The sequence below is a fragment of the Arachis stenosperma genome, chromosome 6 (assembly GCF_014773155.1).
Source record: "Arachis stenosperma cultivar V10309 chromosome 6, arast.V10309.gnm1.PFL2, whole genome shotgun sequence".
NCBI lineage: Eukaryota > Viridiplantae > Streptophyta > Magnoliopsida > Fabales > Fabaceae > Arachis > Arachis stenosperma.
The window spans coordinates 9,379,454-9,399,404 of NC_080382.1; the positions used below are offsets into that span (position 1 = coordinate 9,379,454).

General features: G+C 34.2%; 2 protein-coding genes across 2 annotated transcripts; both read left to right on the forward strand.

The window, feature by feature from the left end:
• The first annotated feature begins 8,989 nt into the window (after positions 1–8,989).
• Positions 8,990–9,700, forward strand: LOC130933614 (putative invertase inhibitor). The gene has a single exon (XM_057863236.1). The coding sequence runs from the start codon at positions 8,990–8,992 to the stop codon at positions 9,698–9,700; it is 711 nt and encodes a 236-aa protein (XP_057719219.1).
• Positions 9,701–15,173: 5,473 nt separating this feature from the next.
• Positions 15,174–15,860, forward strand: LOC130933615 (uncharacterized). Its single transcript, XM_057863237.1, has one exon. It carries the CDS (start codon positions 15,174–15,176, stop codon positions 15,858–15,860), a length of 687 nt encoding a protein of 228 aa, XP_057719220.1.
• Positions 15,861–19,951: the final 4,091 nt, after the last annotated feature.

Below are 19,951 nucleotides of genomic sequence, written 5' to 3' on the forward strand. Positions count from 1 at the left end.
TATGGAATTAGCCATAAAGTGGCAACTGCATATCATCCACAGACAAATGGGCAAGCTGAAGTCTCTAACAGAGAACTAAAAAGAATCCTGGAACGGACTGTAATGGCCCGAAGAAAGGATTGGGCAAAGAGCTTGGATGATGCTCTGTGGGCATATAGAACAGCATTCAAGACTCCTATAGGAACCTCCCCATACCAACTAGTATATGGGAAGGCCTGTCATTTGCCTGTAGAACTGGAACATAAGGCCTACTGGGCAACCAGATTCCTAAACATGGACGCACAGTTAGCTGGTGAGAAAAGACTGCTCCAGCTAAATGAGCTAGAGGAGTTCAGACTCAATGCCTTTGAAAATGCAAAAATTTATAAGGAAAAGACAAAGAAGTGGCATGACAAGAGATTGTCAACCAGAGTCTTTGAGCCAGGACAAAAAGTTCTGCTCTTCAACTCCAGGCTCAAATTGTTTCCAGGAAAACTCAAATCCCGGTGGAGGGGTCCGTATGTGATTACAAGAGTATCACCATATGGATATGTTGAGCTTCAGGATATTGATTCTGACAAGAAGTTCATTGTTAATGGACAAAGAATCAAGCATTATCTTGAAAGCAATTTTGAGCAGGAATGCTCAAGACTGAGACTTGAGTGATTCTTAGCAGAAGTCCAGCTAAAGACAGTAAAGAAGCGCTTGCTGGGAGGCAACCCAGTCATTAGGAAGGTATATGATTAGTTCTTACAGAGGCAAGTATCAAAAATGAAGGAATTCACAGAGTTACAGAAGGATTCAGCTCAAAAAGCAGAGAAAATGAGCTTACTGGCGAAAAAATGCCAATAAGGGGCATTTTGGGCGTTAAACGCCAGAATGGGTACCATTCTGGGCGTTTAACGCCAGGAATGGTGCCATTTTGGGCGTTAAACGCCATAATGGGCACCATTCTGGGCGTTTAACGCCAGGTGTGCAGCATCTTGGGCGTTCTGAAAAACGCCCAGTGACAAAGGATTTCTGGCGTTTAACGCCAGCCAGGGCACCTGGCTGGGCGTTAAACGCCCAAAAAGGGTAGCAAATGGGCGTTAAACGCCAGAATGGGTGCCATTCTGGGCGTTTAACGCCAGAAAGGTGGGGGGACCACATTTTTGTTTTCAACTCAATTTTTTTCAAACTTTCCTCTTTTTAACCATACTCTTCTACATAAATGCACTTCAACCTTTCATCATTCACTTTCAAATCTTCACAAATCAAAACCATTCTTCAAATCTATTTCAAATTAACCCCAAATCTTCTTCAAAAACTCACCCTTTTCTCAATTTCTCTCCATATCTTCTCAAATTTTCTTTCAAATTCTTATTTTTTTTGAAATCTCTTCTCCCTCCCCTTATAAATTCACGTTTGGAACCCCCTTTACCCACACCATTCGAATTTCCTCTTTCTCTCTCTCTTCTTTCTTTTCTTTTGCTTGAGGACAAGCAAACCTCTAAGTTTGGTGTGCTTTTCCGTGATCACTAAGCCAAGATTCATCAATATCATGGCTCCTAAGGGAAAACAAACCAATTTAAGAGGCAAGAAAGAGAATAATCCAAAGAATCTTTGGAATCAAGAGAAGTTCTTAACCAAAGAACATGAAGACCATTATCACAAAATAATGGGTCTGAGGTTAGTGATCCCGGAAGTGAAATTCGATCTGAAAGAAGATGAATATCCGGGGATCCAAGAGCAAATTCAAAACAGAGGATGGGAAGTTCTAACCAATCCTGAGACAAAGGTTGGAAGGAACATGGTTCAGGAATTCTACTCAAATCTGTGGCTAACAGATAAGCAGAGAATGACTGGAACTGCTTACCATACCTATAGAACCATGGTCAGAGGGAAAGTTATGTACTTCCATCTGGACAAAATAAGAGAAATCTTCAAGTTGCCTCAACTGCAAGATGATCCTTATTCCTTTAATAGGAGGATGGTGAGAGTAGATAAGGGGTTGGATCAAGTTCTAGAGGACATATGCCTCCCTGGAACTAAGTGGATAACCAATTCTAAGGGTGTCCCAAACCAACTCAATAGGGGAGACCTCAAACCAATTGCAAGAGGTTGGCTAGACTTTATTGGGCGTTCCATATTGCCCACTAGCAACCGTTCTGAGGTCACCATCAAGAGAGCAGTGATGATTCATTGCATTATGCTTGGAAGAGAAGTGGAGGTGCATCATGTGATTGCTTGTGAGATCTACACAATTGCAAACAAGAATTCCACTGAAGCCAAATTGGCTTACCCAAGCTTGATCTCCTTGCTCTGTAAAGAGGCTGGGGTGAAGATGGGAGTAGATGAGTTCATACCCATTGAACATCCAATCACCAAGAAGTCAATGGAAGGACAAGTGCAAGACAACTCTATCAAAAGGAGGGCGCATGAGTTCCTCCCTGAATTCCCTGAAATTGGCTACTGGGCCAACCTAGAAGCATCTATTAACAAGTTGCAAGAGACTATGGAGCAACTGAAGGAAGAACAGCAGAATCAAAACTGCATGCTCTGCAAATTGCTGAAGGAGCAAGAGAAGCAGGGGCGTGAAATCCAAGAGATGAAACGCCAAAAGCTCTCATCTCAAGCTGAGGGAGCATCCACTTCTCAAAATCAAGGTTGTTGAGTCCTAACTCTGTGAAAACCTCTATCATTAGGAGCTTATTCTTTTTCGTTTTCTTTTATATATTATTTCGTTTTTTTTTTCTAATTTTAGTTCCATCTTATATTTAATTTCTGAGTCTTTTTCTTAATTCATAATTAATAAAATTAAGTTTATGCCTTAAAGCTATGAATGTCCTATGAATCCATCACCTCTCTTAAAAGAAAAATGCTTTAATCACAAAAGAACAAGAAGTACAGGATTTCGAAATTTATCTCTGAAACTAGTTGAATTAGTTTGATGTGGTGACAATACTTTCTGTTTTCTGAATGAATGCTTGAACAGTGCATATGCCTTTTGAACTTGTTGGTTTGAGAATGTTAAAATTGTTGGCTCTTGAAAGAATGAGGAGAAAGAGAACTGTTATTGAGGATCTGAAAAATCATCAAATTGATTCTTGAAGCAAGAAAAAGCAGTGAAAAAAAAAAGAAAATTTTCGAGAAAAAAAAAGAGAGAAGAAAAGAAAAAGAAAGAAATAAAGTGGTGATCCAAAGCAATAAGAGTGTGCTTAAGAACCCTGGACACCTCTAATTGGGGACTTTAGCAAAGCTGAGTCACAATCTAAAAAGGTTCACCCAATTATGTGTCTGTGGCATGTATGTATCCGGTGGTAATACTGGAAGACAGAGTGCTTTGGGCCACAGCCAAGACTCATACACTAGCTATGTTCAAGAATCAATATACTTAACTAGGAGAATCAATAACAATATCTGAGTTCTGAGTTCTTATAGATGCCAATCATTCTGAACTTCAAGGGATAGAGTGAGATGCCAAAACTGTTCGGAGGCAAAAAGCTACTAGTCCCGCTCATCTAATTGGAGCTATGTTTCTTTGATATTTTGGAGTCTATAGTATATTCTCTTCTTTTTATCCTATTTTGATTTTCAGTTGCTTGGGGACAAGCAACAATTTAAGTTTGGTGTTGTGATGAGCGGTTAATTTGTACGCTTTTTGGCATTGTTTTTAGTATGTTTTTGGTATCTTTTAGTTAGTTTTTATTATATTTTTATTAGTTTTTAGTTAAAATTCACTTTTCTGGACTTTACTATGAGTTTGTGTGTTTTTCTGTGATTTCAGGTATTTTCTGACTGAAATCGAAGGTTCTGAGCAAAAATCTGATCCAGAGACTGAAAAGGACTGCAGATGCTGTTGGATTCTGACCTCCCTGCACTCGAAGTGGATTTTCTGGAGCTACAGAAGCCCAATTGGCGCGCTCTCAACGGAATTGGAAAGTAGACATCCTGGGCTTTCCAGCAATATATAATAGTCCATACTTTGCCCAAGATTTGATGGCCCAAACCGGCGCTCAAAGTCACCTATAGAAATTCCAGCGTTAAACGCCGGAACTGGCATAAAACTTGGAGTTAAACGCCCAAACTGGCATGAAAGCTGACGTTTAACTCCAGAAAAGGTCTCTACACAAAAATGCTTCATTGCTCAGCCCAAGCACACACCAAGTGGGCCCGGAAGTGGATTTTTCTGTAATTTACTCATTTCTGTAAACCTTAGGATACTAGTTTACTATTAATAGGATCTTTTGACATTGTATCCGTACCTTATGACCTCATAACATTTCTTACATGTTTCTTTCCACAGTATGAGCCTCTAAACCCCATGGTTGGGGGTGAGGAGCTCTGCTGTGTCTTGATGGATTAATGCAATTACTACTGTTTCTTATTCAATCATGCTTGCTTCCATTCTAAGATATCACTTGCTCTTAACCCGGATGAATGTGATGATCCGTGACACTCATCATATTCTCAACTATGAACGTGTGACTGACAACCACCTCCGTTCTATCTTAGATTAAGTAGATATCTCTTGGGTTCTTTAATCGGAATCTTCGTGGTATAAGCTAGAACTGATGGCGGCATTCAAGAGAATCCGGAAGGTCTAAACCTTGTCTGTGGTATTCTGAGTAGGATTCAATGATTGAATGACTGTGACGTGCTTCAATCTCCTGAAGGCGGGGCGTTAGTGACAGACGCAAAAGAATCACTGGATTCTATTCCGGCCTGATTGAGAACCGACAGATGAATTCTGCTATGCTGTGACAGAGCATATGCAATCGCTTTCACTGAGAGGATGGGAGGTAGCCACTGACAACGGTGAAACCCTACACACAGCTTGCCATGGAAGGAGACTTGCGTGTTTGAAGAAGAAGATAGTAGGAAAGCAGAGATTCAGAAGATGGAGCATCTCCAAACCTCAACCTATTCTCCATTACTGCAAAACAAGTAACCATTTCATGTTCTTTTGCTTTTTACAATCAATCCTGATAATTTCTGATATCCTGACTAAGATTTACAAGATAACCATAGCTTGCTTCAAGCCGACAATCTCCGTGGGATCGACCCTTGCTCACGCAAGGTATTACTTGGACGACCCAGTGCACTTGCTGGTTAGTTGTGCGGAATTGCAAAAGTGTGATTGCAATTTCGTGCACCACGCCACGAGTTGTTCCTTTAGACTTTCCTCCAGGTTAGCTCCGATATTTTTTGTTTTGTTGGGGTGATATCTGATTTGTGCTTCCTCTACCTTGCCCCAGGTTGGGGGCGTAGCTCTTTTCGAGTTTGGACTCCACCCAATTTAATCGTATTGACCTCTTTGCTCTTAGGACTACCTTTTAAATTAAGGCTTTCATTGTAGCATTTTTGAGTTAGCTTTTGATCTTCCTTAATAGTGCGATCCCTTCCATTGTGGGAAACTTCATGTAGAGGTGAGGTATTGAGACGACAACCACAAGTCAGTTTAAGGTCGTCCGACCTATTAAGGCATTATACGCCGAATTTACATCAACCACTATGTAATCAATATTTAGTGTCTTCGACCTGGCACCCTTTCCGAAAGTGGTGTATAAGGAGATGTGCCCCAGCGATCGAATTGCTGTGTCCCCCCAGTTCAAATAGGTTGTCTGGGTAGGCCTTTAAGTCCTTTTCTTCCAACCCGAGCTTGTCAAAAGCGGGTTTGAATAGGATATCCACCGAGCTGCCCTAGTCTATCAAGGTTCTATGGAGATTTGCGTTTGCGAGAATCATCGTTATCACCAAGGGATCATCATGCCCAGGTGTTATCCCTTGGGCATCTTCTTTAGTGAACGAGATGGTAGGTAAGTCAGGTATTCTGACTTCCTCCCGACTTGGTATACCTCTTTGAGATGCTTTTTTCGTGATGATTTAGACATTCTTCCTCCAGCAAACCCCCCATAGATCATGTGTATGTGTCGTTCTAGGGTTTTGAGATGGATGGTCTTATTGTCTTTTCTCTTCGTCCCTCCTTCTTTTCCTTGGGTCGTCCGACCTGTTTGCCAGATATCTGTCTAATCGGCCTTCTATGACATTCTTTAAGTCGTAGCATTCATTGGTGGAATGTCCATAGAGCTTATGGTACTGACAGTATTCAGTCTGACTTCCTACCTTCTTATGTTTAATTGGATGAGGAGGTGGGAGCTTTTCTGTGTGGCATATTTCTCTGTAAACATCAACTAGAGAGACTCTTAGAGGGGTGTAGTTGTGGTACCTCTCGGGCTTTTCTGAGTTTTGGTCTTCCTTCTTTTTTGTTTTTTTTTTCTTTTTTCCGAGATGGATAGGACGAGCTGGGTCGTGGAAGAGGTTCCCTTAGTCAAAAATTCTATTCCATGTTGATATATTTCTCTACCATTTCTTGGACTTCATTCAGAAAAGATGGATCCCTCTTAGATATTGACTGGGAGAATGACCCTTCTCTAAGGCCATTGACCAATCCCATGATCACGGGAGATTCTGACCAAGCATGCCTTGTTGAACCTTTCCATGTAGTCTAGGAGGGTTTCTCCGACCTCTTGCTTGACTCTTAGCAGGCTCACAGCGTGCTTTGTTTTATCCTTCTAGATGGAGAATCTAGTTAAAAACTTCCTTGCCAAGTCATCAAAGCTAGTTACCAACTTGAGGGGTAAGTTGTCAAACCACTTCATTGCTGCTTTGGTTAGTGTTGTTGGGAAGGCTTTGCAACGGGTAGCGTCAGAGGCGTCATAGAGATTCATGTCGGGTGTTTTGAAGTTTCTGAGAATTTTGGCCTGCATGATCTCTTCTATGAACGGGTCTTCCCCACCTAAGGGGCTATCTTTCCAATCTATTCGGTTATTTCGATTGCAAAGGTGTCGGTTTCTAACTTCAGAAGCTTTTCTTCTAGCTCCCTTCGTCGTCTTACCTCTCTCCGTAGCTCTCGTTCCGCTTTTCGTTGTCACTTGGCCTCATACTCCAGCTGTTCTAGCCGTTCTCACTAGCCACAAAACAGACCCAATATCTCGGCCGTTTGTGGGGGTTCTTCCTCTTCAGGGTGATGGATTTCTGAATGGATCCACCTTGGCTGGGGGTTTGCTGATGGCCCTTCCCCATGAGGACCATGCGTTTGGTGTGGTGAAGGTCGTATAATGGCGTTGTCCTCTGGTTTTCAGCTTCAGATTTAGACGCCGTGTGGCTGTCTTTATACTGGAGGTCCGCCATTATCAGAAGGTGAATTTCAGGTCCCCGGCAACAACACTCTACCCAACCCACAAAAAATCTTACCCGCACCTTATCCATTGCGAGTCGGATTGACAACCCTACCAACTACGGATTGAATTGATAACCTTACTCAACTGGATTGGGTCGGATTAATTACCGGCAGATAAGGTACATGTTGTCACCTCTAACTACAATATATAGTTCTCACTTCTCATTGTTAAGACTTGCCAAAATAAAATATTCCAAAATAATAAAACTAACTAGTTAACATATTCATCAATACAGTAACTCCACTAATGAAGGAGGGTGACATTGGCCGTTTGGGGGTCAACTATTGGAAAACTGAGCTCTGCAAGTTCCGACAGCAAGTAACTTGTCAGATCTGTTGAGAAAAAGAGCAGTAGCGGTGGGGCTCCGCCTAGAGGTTTGCGTCGGTGAGAACAACAACGACCGACCATCATCGTAGGCGGAGGTCTGTGATCCATCAAGGAGTAGCGGCAGTGATGGACTCCGATTAAAGGAAGGAACAACGACCGACCATCATCATAGGCAAAGGTTTGCAATTCATCGAGTAGCGGCGACGATCGACTCCGATTAGAGGCGGTCGTTATCGTCATTCACTGTAACTCCCGGAGAAGTGTCATTCTGTCGACTTTGTGTCACTTGTCAAGTTTTTTATCCTTTATTTTTAATCGCCGATGTGTTGTTCAAGTTCCAATCAAATTGTCATAACACATGTCTATTTAGTTGTATCAATTAATTTTCTCATATACAAAAGTCCATTTATACAGGTGAAGACTCACCTGCAATATTTTCATATAAAATTGATAATTGAGAACAATTTAATCAAATTTATTAAATCATCGTCTTAAATTTCCTTTATTCAATTTTCATCTCATTTTTATCTCCACGAGCAGCAGCTACAACTGACAGGAGCGGAAGATCCTCCATCATTCGAGACCTTCATTCTTCTCTTCGAAAACGGTGTGGTAGTGGCACCTGCGATTATGGAAGCGGCCTTCTTAAAGAGGCGCGGCGTTCTTGAAGAGGCGAGATACAAACTCTTGTGCTTATACTTGGGTTACGTCTAATCAAAAAAGAAAGGTGAAAACTTAGATATAGTTAACTTCACGTGAAGTTGATAGTTAAAAATCGTTAAATAATTTGACTAAATTGTACTTAAGTTTCTACCATTAACATTTTCATAACACGCTCCCATCACCCAATAGAAAATGTCACATGTCAGCACACTAGTGACTGGTCAATTAGTGGGCACCGTTAGCCACGAAAGTCCATGCCAGCACAGAACTCGCCTTATATTGTTTGATGCTCACAACCTACATTTTACATAATGCAAGCAGCTGGAATGGCATGGCCTACTCATAACTCGTTAGAACAAGAGAATTGTTGTTGAAACCCCATTTTACTTTGTATTTGATAAACTGTAAATAAAGATCGATCATATGTTTTTATTTTATTTTTAGTTTGAAAAGTTAAGTATGCTCATGACGATATTTTCAAGATTAATTTGTGTCTTTTAACAACTCCTACCTTTTATCAATTTAAACCATACACACATAACACCACACACGTACACCTTCCAATTTGAACAGAAAGCTACCACAGCCAACGTGAACCCTTAATCACTGCAACAAAATCGGCATATTGAACAGTTATCCCACACATACCTATTTTCGGTATATAGATGCAACGAACAACTGAAACTATAAAAGCCCACCCTAGTTCCCTTTCTCAATCAAGGCAAATCTTTTGCCCTGCCTCCTATTTCTTTTGAATAAATTTAATAATAATTATTTTCCAAAAGAAAAAGAAGACAATGGCTTATAACAATAGCCTTCTCCTCATTGTGACACTCTCCTCTCTCCTCCTTTCAGGCCATGCCTATCGATACACAGGAATGTCAATCTGGTTCACTAATCCAGCCCCGGCCCCGGCCCCCGGCCCGGTCACCGCTGAACCCACCGATCCAGTTAACGACTTCTTCAGCGGCTTGAACGACAACCTCAACCTCGACCTTGGCCTCAACCTTGAAGGTGATGCAAAATCCAAGGCCCAGCAGATCGCGGATTTCTGCAATGGCATCCAGAACCCTGATTTCTGTGCCGAAACCATTGCACCATTCGTGAGGGGGAAATTCGATCCAATCAAGGCCCTTGAAACTCAGATGAACGCCGCCCTCAACCATTCGTTGGAGGTTGTGGCGGAAATCGCGAAGTCACTGAAGGACCACGCCACCCCAAAGAAGGCAATGGCTGCTCTGTCCATCTGCAAGGAGTGCTACGACAATGCAGTAGATGCCATCAATGAATCTCTTGAGCTGGTGAACCAGGACAACGTGATTGATGCTTACTACAGGTTCAGCAGTGCTGCAAGTTACAGAGGCACCTGCGATGATGCTTTCGTTGAATCTCCAGGAGCCATCAACCCTATTTCTAAAGAGGCTATTAATGCTGCTAATCAATTTATTTCAAAGTCCTTGGTGATCTTCGACGCCTCGATCAATAACCAGAACAATTTCCTTTTTTGATTAATCTAATCAATATTGGAGGTGGAGGAGGAGGAGGTGCACATGGTAGCCATATATATGGCTGCTAATTCTTTATGGTGTATCATCGTTGTAATTAATTTGTGAGATGTAATCTTTTACCAACGAAATACAGCAATATATATTGAGGAATTTTCATTATAATACTCTGCAAAACTTCCAAGCTGCAAAAGAAAGAAAGCAACATAAATAACTTCACTAACATCCTCACTCATCACATGTGAAATATTAAGTTATTAATAAGGTGGACTCAGATGCGGTCGCCCTTCGTTTAATGATTTGACAACTTCACGTGAATAAATTTTCATCTAACAATATATCAACTTCACGTGAAGTGAAGTGATTTACCTGAGTTTTCACCTATTAATAAATATTAAATTGTTTGATGCTCACAACCGACATTTTACAGAATGAGATAAATCCATTTTGTCCATAAAGTTCCGGAGTAACTGTAAATGGATTAAACCTTAATGATAATTAAGCAAATACTTAGTTCAATTTGTCAATCATTATACCAAATATACAAAAAACTTATCAAATACTTACAAAGAAACGAGATATATATGATGTGATATTAATATGAAAATACAACGGTGTTTACAGATTACAAACATGATAGGATTGTATTATAATATATAAGATTTGTTTAAAATTAACTTGAAACATAAATCTTAAATTTAAGAAAAAAGTGAAATTATGACTTAATATTATAAAAATGTATTATATAAACACACTAAAGTTTATTATCATATTGGTTACTATGAACCTTTCATTTCTATGCACATACAAATTAAACCAAAGTTTTCTAAACTATAAGTTTCTAACCAAATAATTTGGATGATCATTGAAGGTACAAAACAGAGAAAGAATAGGACTCAAGAACTTGTGCAGGAAACAGAGTTTTGAACCTTAGCATGATGGGGTTTGAGTGGTCACTTTTAAATAAAAGTCTAGATTTTGAGTGGTCATTTTTAAATGGTAGATACTACCATGAAGATTTTATTATTGTCTTCATATGAAGATGTTTCTTTTTTACCTTTAAATGATGAAATGTATGATTTGATTTTGATGTGTTACAAAAGTGTTATTTTTTTTAAAGTGTGATTAAATAAATAAAGTACACTTTTAACATAAAAATTTTCATAAAAAATTATTTTTAGCATCTTCATTTAAATAGTTACCTTTTTAAATTAGAGTCTAGATTGAGTGTTCAGTCTTACAGCAACATTGGAAAACTTTAACTGTAAAATACTAAAGTTGAGATAGCTGAGTTGTTCCTTTCATAATTTTAGTTGTAGGTCGTGGATCGTGGATTGAGGCCATGCATTTTTTACAATTGAAAATGTGTTTATTCAATTTGCAGTATATATATCATTTTGGCATTTGCAAGTGACAAGATCACCCCAAATTTATCTATGCAAGTGTGTAAAGCAAAGTTCTAAAAACTAAACCGGTGATAGTAGAAATTCAAAAGTTTAAAATTTAATTGCAATTAAATTGAATATAATAAGATAATATATTTATGTATAAAATATATAATTTTAAAAACATTTTTTTATATTTTATTAGTTTAAACCGATTAACTATTAGAAAAGAGAACCAGTTTAATCAGTTAACTAATTGTTTGACCAATTTTCTTAATTTTTTGATTGATTTATTGTTGAGCAGTGACTAATTCTCAATTCGATTATCAGAGTATTCGTGTAAACGGTAAAATGTTAATGGGAAAGTATGAAGAGCCAATGAAATATTTATATGTATAATGCGTACAATGGAGGTTTATGGAGTATTAAAGATATAATCATTAGTATTACCTTTTCTCATTAGCTGAAGTTTTTGAGATGAGTGGTATCATGACATGGTATTAGAGTGTTAGATCTAAAAGGTCAAGAGTTCGATCTTTGGTGAATCCCAAAATTATCCCTAATACTCGGATGGTTATTTTAGATAGTATGGGAGATGTTCATTTTGTAACTCAATAGCCCATTGTACACAGCCAATAAATATAATTTTATATGAAATATCTAAATATATTTTTATATGAAATATCTAAAGAATACGACATTGTTTAATCCTAAATATTAAATTCTAAATACTAAATTCTTATTCTTAAATTTTAATAATATAAAATTACAGTGTTGGCTCAAAGGCTATATATGTTTGTATACAGAGACAGAGATATAGTCATACAAAATTATGTTTGGTAGATGAAATATAAATATAGATATTATGTCTTGAGATATTGAATTAGTATATCTTGTATCATTTTTGTAATATAAAAACACTAATAAAAAGATACAATTTATTTTTTTATTATTATTATCACTTTTTTATTATTATATTTTTTATTATTTTACTTTTCTTTCTAAATTTTTTATGGAAAAGAAAATTAGAGTAAATTAAATTTTTATAATTTATTTTATATATATATAATTTATTAACAAATAAAATACAAAAAAACACAATTTTTTGTGTGTACGTTCTTTGTCCCTTTATTTCTCATTAAATAATGGCATATTGTTCAAGTGATCAATACCCGTATTGGAAAAGTATTAGTTACATGTGGATTACAAGCCTGTTCCCTTAGCATGAAATCCATCAAAGTAACAACTACAACATGATTCACAGCAGAAATAATCATGCCTGTAGATAGTAGTGCTGGTAATCTGGTATAGAGGAGACTAAGGCAGATAGAAAAGGATCCGAGGCAGTTATTTCAGTTGAGTCTATCTGGTACACCAGCAATACCAGAATTATCTAGTGAAGGTTTACTTGGTCATCAAGCCATCACTTAATATCTTAGCCTATGAATAGATGTTACTAGCTAGTACAAATAGGTGCAGTATGAACAATTGTAATCAAGTCAATAAGTAATAATCAATTGAACCAAATCTCATCATTTTCTTTCGCTGCATTACTCTGTTTCTATCTCTCTCCAAACTCATAATGCCAAAGCAATATCACACTACAGCCAATTCATCATTTGTTAGGACTTATATTTACAGTAGAAACTCAGGTGCAGTCGACTTCACAAGAAGTTGATGATAGTTGAGAGTCATTAGATGAAAATTTAGTCAAATCAGTAAAATTATCTAACGACTCTCAGTTATCAAATTCACATAAAGTCGACTGCACCTGAATTTTTAACTATATTAATATATTGAAATATATTAATATATATAGTTCATTTGTCGTATTTTTATTTATTTATATTTTTATCATATCAGTACGTGTTAAATCTATCCTCGTACTAAAATAAATATTTTTAATTTAAGTCAATACTTATATATATTAATAATGTACATAAAATACAGAAATAGTCTTTAATAATTATATTTTATTTATTTAGATATTTAGATAATTCACTTTTATTCTTTTTCTGTATTCTCTTTACACCTTTATTTTGAATCAAAACAAATACTTTAATTTAATGTAAGAGTAATTACCCAAATCAGTCCCTGAGGATTTCAGAATCGGACATTTTAGTCCCCAAGAAAAATTAATACACAGATTAATCCTCAAGGTTTTACTCCGGCAGACAAATCAGTCCCCAGTTCATTTTCCGGCAGTGTAATTACCCAGATCAGTCCCCAGAGATTTTAAAAATGGACATTTTAGTCCCCAAGAAAAACTAATATACAAATCAATCCCCAACGTTTCTCTCTGTTAGACATAATAGTCCCCTGTCCAAAAATAAAATAAAATAAAATAATTATTATTAATTGCACAATAATATTGTACTATATTTTTTGTATTTTTTGGACAAAAATAATGATAAATTTATTTATTAAATTCTTATATATATATAGTGTCAATAATAATAATAATAATAATAATAATAATAATAATAATAATAATAATAATAATAATAATAAAATTAGTAGAGATTATTTTACAAGAAATTTAAAGTTAAAACCATTTGATATTTTTGTATTTAATATAATCAAAAGATGTCCTTGGTAAAAAAAATATATATATGTTTGTATTAAAAAATATGTATTAAAAGAAAATATTTTAATTTGGATTAATATTAAATACATATTTTTTTAATACAAACATTTTTTTAAAATATTACATCTTTTGATTATATTAAATATAAAAATATCAAATAGTTTTAACCTTGAATTTCTTGTAAAATAATCTCTAATAGTTTTATTTATTATTATTATTATTATTATTATTATTGAGTGACTATATATATATATATATATATATATATAAGAATCTAATGAATAAATTATTATTTTTATCTAAAAAATACAAAAAATCATGGTATATAATTATTATGTAATTAATAATAATAGTACATCTTTAATTATATTAAATAAAAATATCAAATTATTTTAATTAATAATAATAATAATCAATAAAATTATTAGAGATTATTTTATAAGAAATTCAAGGTTAAAACTATTTGATATTTTTATATTTAATATAATCAAAATATGTAATATTTTAAAAAATGTTTGTATTAAAAAAATATTTAATATTAATCCAAATTAAAATATTTTCTTTTAATACATATTTTTTAATACAAACATATATATTTTTTTTACATACGCCGTCTTTTGATTATATTAAATACAAACATATCAAATGATTTTAACTTTAAATTTCTTGTAAAATAATCTCTAGTAATTTTATTATTATTATTATTATTATTATTATTATTATTATTATTATTATTATTATTATTATTGAGTGAATATATATATATATATATGAATTTAATGAATAAATTTATCATTATTTTTGTCCAAAAAATACAAAAAATATAGTACAATATTATTGTGCAATTAATAATAATAATTATTTTATTTTATTTTATTTTTGGACAGGGGACTATTATGTCTAACAGAGAGAAACGTTGGGGATTGATTTGTACATTAGTTTTTCTTGGGGACTAAAATGTTCGTTTTTAAAATCTCTGGGGACTGATCTGGGTAATTACACTGCCGGAAAATGAACTGGGGACTGATTTGTCTGCCGGAATAAAACCTTGGGGATTAATCTGTGTATTAATTTTCCTTAGGGACTAAAATGTCTGATTCTAAAATCCTCAGGGACTAATTTGGGTAATTACTCTTAATGTAATTTACCACAATCCAAAATCATAATACGCATCTCCACCTAACAAGTTTCTATAAATAGAATTTTCTATTTTCTATTTTGTTGATAATTCACAACTGCACAAGCTATAATTGTGAAAGTCAAAATAGGAAAGGGTCATAACTAACATCATGATATGAAGAGAAAAATTCTAAATTTGAGAGAAGTTAGTTTCCCTAGCTAGCAAGCTATTTTTGGCATATAGATAGATGCTATAAAAGGAGAGCATATTGCTGCTAATTGAATCAAGGCAAACAAAAGCATCTATTCTCCTTTGTCTTTAACTTTGTTGAATAAAGAGAAGAAGAAAAAACTCTTCTTCCAAAGACAAAGGAGGATAAATACAATGGCATTCAATAAGAGCCTTTTCTTTATTGTGGCACTTTCCTCCGTCCTCCTTTCAACCCATGCTTTTAACTTCCCAGCAGGAGCCCCAGCTCCGTCACCGGTACCCTCCGTCAACCCCACCGGCGAGCTTACCAAAACCGCTGGCCTCTTCGGCGGCTTAGGCTCCAACCTCTTCAACCTCAAACTTGAAGGTGATGCAGCAAAATTCAGGGCCCAAATCCAACACTTCTGCACTGGCACCGAGAACCCTGTCCTCTGTGCCAAGACCATTGCACCATTCGTCCATGGCTTCATGTTCGATCCATTCAAGGCCCTTGAAGCCGAGATGAAAATCACCCTCAACGTCACCTTGGAGGTTCATGCTAGCATCGTCGTCGAAGTTGACAGCCCTGCCACCCAAGATGCCGCCAAGGGTGCTCTCCATGTCTGCAAGAGCTGCTACAAGAACATGATTGAAACCATTCAGGAAGCTTTGGAACTCGTTCAGCGCTTTGATGTTGTTGATGCTTACTACAAGTTCAGCTCTGTGTTGTCTGATAGGTCTGCCTGTGATGATGCTTTCGTTGAATCCAAGGGTGTCACCAACCCCATTTCCGAAAAATCTGCTCTTGTTTATCAACTCGGTGGAAACTGCTTGGCCATCATGGACGGCTGGATCAACAACCACAACAACTTCTTGTTCTAAGCACGCATGCTGTAATTCATTATTATTAATGGATGTATAAGAGAAGACGGAGGAGGAAGAGGAGGAGGTGCAAGAGGTGTAATCGCCATTCTTTCTGCTCAAAGAGATCCTTTGTTCTTCTCATAGAATGTATCGTTTTATTTTATATTGGCAGGATAATATTTATTAGGTATTTATTATATTCTGTCCAAAGACAATTTTTGTAACCTTTTATACATTCATTGATTTGGCTCGTAAATCTGTTCTCTTTTTTTTTTTTTTTTTTTCTAATGAGAATTTTGTTCTTCTCTCTTATACTAACTAGCTACTTGAATTCGAAATTATTAAAAAAATTAAAAATAAAATTTTCAATATTCTAAATATCAAATATTAAATTTTAAATTTTAATAATATAAAAATAAAATTTTAACTAAATATTAATAAAAAATATTAACCCTAACATTTTTGAAAAGTTAATTCTTCCAATTAAACGTATGTGGGTTACTTTAATTTGTGATTAGAAAAAACAAGAGTGTGTAATGTTCTATGGTGTAAAGTATTCTAAAATTGAAAACGTTTGTTAACAAAAGAAATAAAAAATAATTATATTTTATTTTATTTAATATTTATTAATTATTATAATAATTAATAAATATTAAATAAAATAAATTTTGATGGTATTTTTTATTTTTTTAATATTACCATTCCAAAATAAATATCTTGAACAAGTAACACAAAATTTATTTGATACTTCAATTAATGATTGTATAGAGGGCATAACATTTTTCAATTAATTTCTACATTTAAATCATTTAACTAACCAAATTCAATTAAGTAGTTTTGACTTAATTTAACTTCATACACTACTATTTTTAATAAACTTTTGACTCAAAAATATATATATAACTGCATTTTTCATGTGGATTTCATTTCTTATTTCAAAGTTTTCAGCGTTTTCTGTGTCTCTACATTCTATTCCAACTCTGCGTTCTCTGTGTTTCTCTTCATTCTTTACGTACTTCTTTTCGTTTAAGTTCAACGCTCTTATATCTTATTTGAATATTTTGATAAAAAAAATTTTAAATCAAACTGTGAAATCAAGTTTGAACAGGTATTTTGTTATCGAAGATAATGAATTATTCAAGTTTAAACTGTCAATTGAACCAGAGCAAAGTAGATTATTGTTTTGAATTGAATCAAGTGGCTGAAGTGTGGTTCGATTCTAGTTAATGTAGTTCGTTAGTAGTTTATAATTCTGTAGGTGAATAATGTTGTTTTTGTCTTTGAAAATTGTTGTTTATGATTGATGGTTTGAATTAAATATAATTTAAAAGTTTTGAATCTAAATTATTATTGTGATGAATCTGTTTCATTTTCGTTTTGGTATATTTTTATTATAAATTGGTGTATTTTAAAAATTTTTTGTTGTATTTTTAGGTTCAGACTTTTAATTGAATTAGGATGAATTATATTATTATTTTAAATCGAATTAAGTGGTGAGGTGTGATTTGAATCTAGTTAATGTAATTTGTTAATTGTTAATAATTCTGTAGTTGAATAATTTTATTTTTATTTCTAAAAATTATTGTTCATGGTGGATGAATTTTGCTTTATTCTTTTGTTAGGAACTAATATTTTTTAACCAAGAATTTACCAATAAATTAAAGTAATAACTAAATAAAAATTAGACAAAGAAAAAAAATTAAAAAAAGAAATGTTGGTTAAAAAATGTTAGTTTCTAATTTTTTTCCTATTAGCATAAAGTAATAAGTTTCAGAATTAACATATCCCACTTGAGTTATAATATCATGTAAAAAAAAAGTCATAAAATATTTCTCAATTTTAACCATCTGTGTGATCAACTAGATAATTTAAAGATGGTTAATTAAGATTCTTACATAATAGTAGCAAAATTCACTTGTTAGTATATTATTTATTTCATTCTTCCGGACCGCATGATATATGGCCCATTAATGATTAATTTGATGTTGAACAATTACAATTAGGGAAAGTACAGAACTAATAGAATATCCGTATAATGCGTACAATGAAGGTTTAAAGAGTATTAGAGATATGATCATTAGTGTTATTCTTTTTCATCAGTGTAAGTTTTTAGGATGAATAGTATCATGACATGGTATTAAAGTTCTAAATTTAAAAGGTTAAGAATTCAATTCTTAGTGAATTCCAAAATTAACTTTAACTTTTGAGATAAATAATTTTATGACATGAGATGTTTATTATCCCTAATACGTAGATAAAGGCCACTGCTATGGTCAAGAAGACAACTGTGGCATGCATAAAAGATTGCACAAACTTAGAGTGCCAGAAAGATTAGAAGGTTGAATCTAAGTTTTTTAATAATCAAAGTTTAATTAAATTTTTTTTATTTGTGTTTTCTTAGTATATATCTAAAGAGTTATTCTCTACGTATTTCTTTTTTTTCATATTTCTTCTTCTTCTTCTGTGTTTCTTTTTTTTTTTTGTAATTTTTTTCTTTCGTTATTATTGTTATCAACACCACCTCTTTCTCTTTCTTTTTTTTATTAAAATTTTTTCTCTATTTTTTTCTCTTTCTTCTTCATCATCAGTTATCTCGTTGTTGAAGATAATAAATAATTCAGATTCAAATTGTCAATTGAACCAGAACGAAATTGATTATTGTTTTGAATCCAATCAAGTGGCTGTGGTTCAATTTAGAAGAAAAAATATAGCATTAGAAAAAAATATTTTCTGCAGTAAGTTTGGGTGTAGCACGAAGATATTTTGGTGTAACATGAAGATATTTGGGTGTATTTTAAAAATTTTTGGGTGTATTTTTATTCTGATAAGTTTTGCATAATTCAAAACTCTTCCTCCTCTTCTTTCTCATTTTTTACTGTTTCTTCTTTTTTTTTATCATCATCACCATCTTTTTCTTCTTTTTTTCTTATTCATCTTTTCTTCTCTTCTTGTTTTACTCTCTTAACAAGAATAAAAATAAAAAAGATCAAACAAAGAAGAAGAAGAAACACACAATGCTGTAAAATTACTTGGAAAAGGATGAACTTACATTCATTTAACTAAAAGAAAGAAAGAAAGAAATAAAAAAAAATGTAGCATTAAAGAAAAAGCACAGAAGCCCACGGATGAAGCAGAATGTAGAAAAAGCACTGGAGTCGTTCGAGAAGGCGGCGGCGCGTGGGTTTGCACTTGCAATGGTAGACACCAGACTCATGTATTAGGGAGAGAAGAAAAGCAGAGAGCCCTCGATTTATTCTTGAAATCTGCGAAACTCAGAAACCATGCTGTACAGTGCAATTTAGGGATTCCATATTTACAAGATATTTCTTTTCTAAACTAATTTCAAGGTTGAGTTTCTAATTGTGAATATTGGATAAAGCATATTTGTGCTGTTCATAATATGTTGACTTTAGCTCAAACTATATTAGTTCATATTCAATAGCTTAAAATACACCAAAAAGAACACGAGAATAAATGCGAGAAAGGTTGAGAATTGTATTGATTCTATACTTGGATACATTATCATTATCATTTTAGGCTTTTGTTGTGGAACAAACCAATGATCAAAAAAATTCATCTCGCAGGTGCCTTTGTTTGTTTGATCAAAAGGAATTTGGTTCAATTGTTCCAACTCTAATCTAATATGCAGTTATACTAAAATTTGGAAGGTGAGACCAACGCTAATGGAGGAAGAGTTGAAGTTGGTGATGGAGAGAGAGAAAAAGATGGAAAAGAAGCGGAGATCGAGGTGGTGGGGTGACGAAAAGAGAGAGAAGAGAAAGATTGAAAGAAAGTAAAAAAATACGGAAGGGTGAGAGTGGATTTATTTTGTCTTTTAAAAGAATAAAATTGTTTAAAAAATATTATTTATAAATAAAAGAATAATTTTATAATATTTTATAATATTAAAGATAATTTTAATAAAAAAAATTGAAGATGATTTTAATTTTGATCCAAATACTCTAATGTAATCATGTAGGATCATAGTGATTGAATTTGTAAAGGACCAAGTTGGCTGACACAATTATCTTAGAGCATAGAGCCTCTGAATCCAGACAAGGCGTGAAGAATATGTGGCCCGATTGAGATAAAACATGTTTGGAGGCCCA

Coding starts and splice junctions, on each gene's coding strand:
- LOC130933615 (XM_057863237.1), top strand. CDS start 15,174: ATGGCATTCAATAAGAGCCTTTTCTTTATTGTGGCACTTTCCTCCGTC.
- LOC130933614 (XM_057863236.1), top strand. CDS start 8,990: ATGGCTTATAACAATAGCCTTCTCCTCATTGTGACACTCTCCTCTCTC.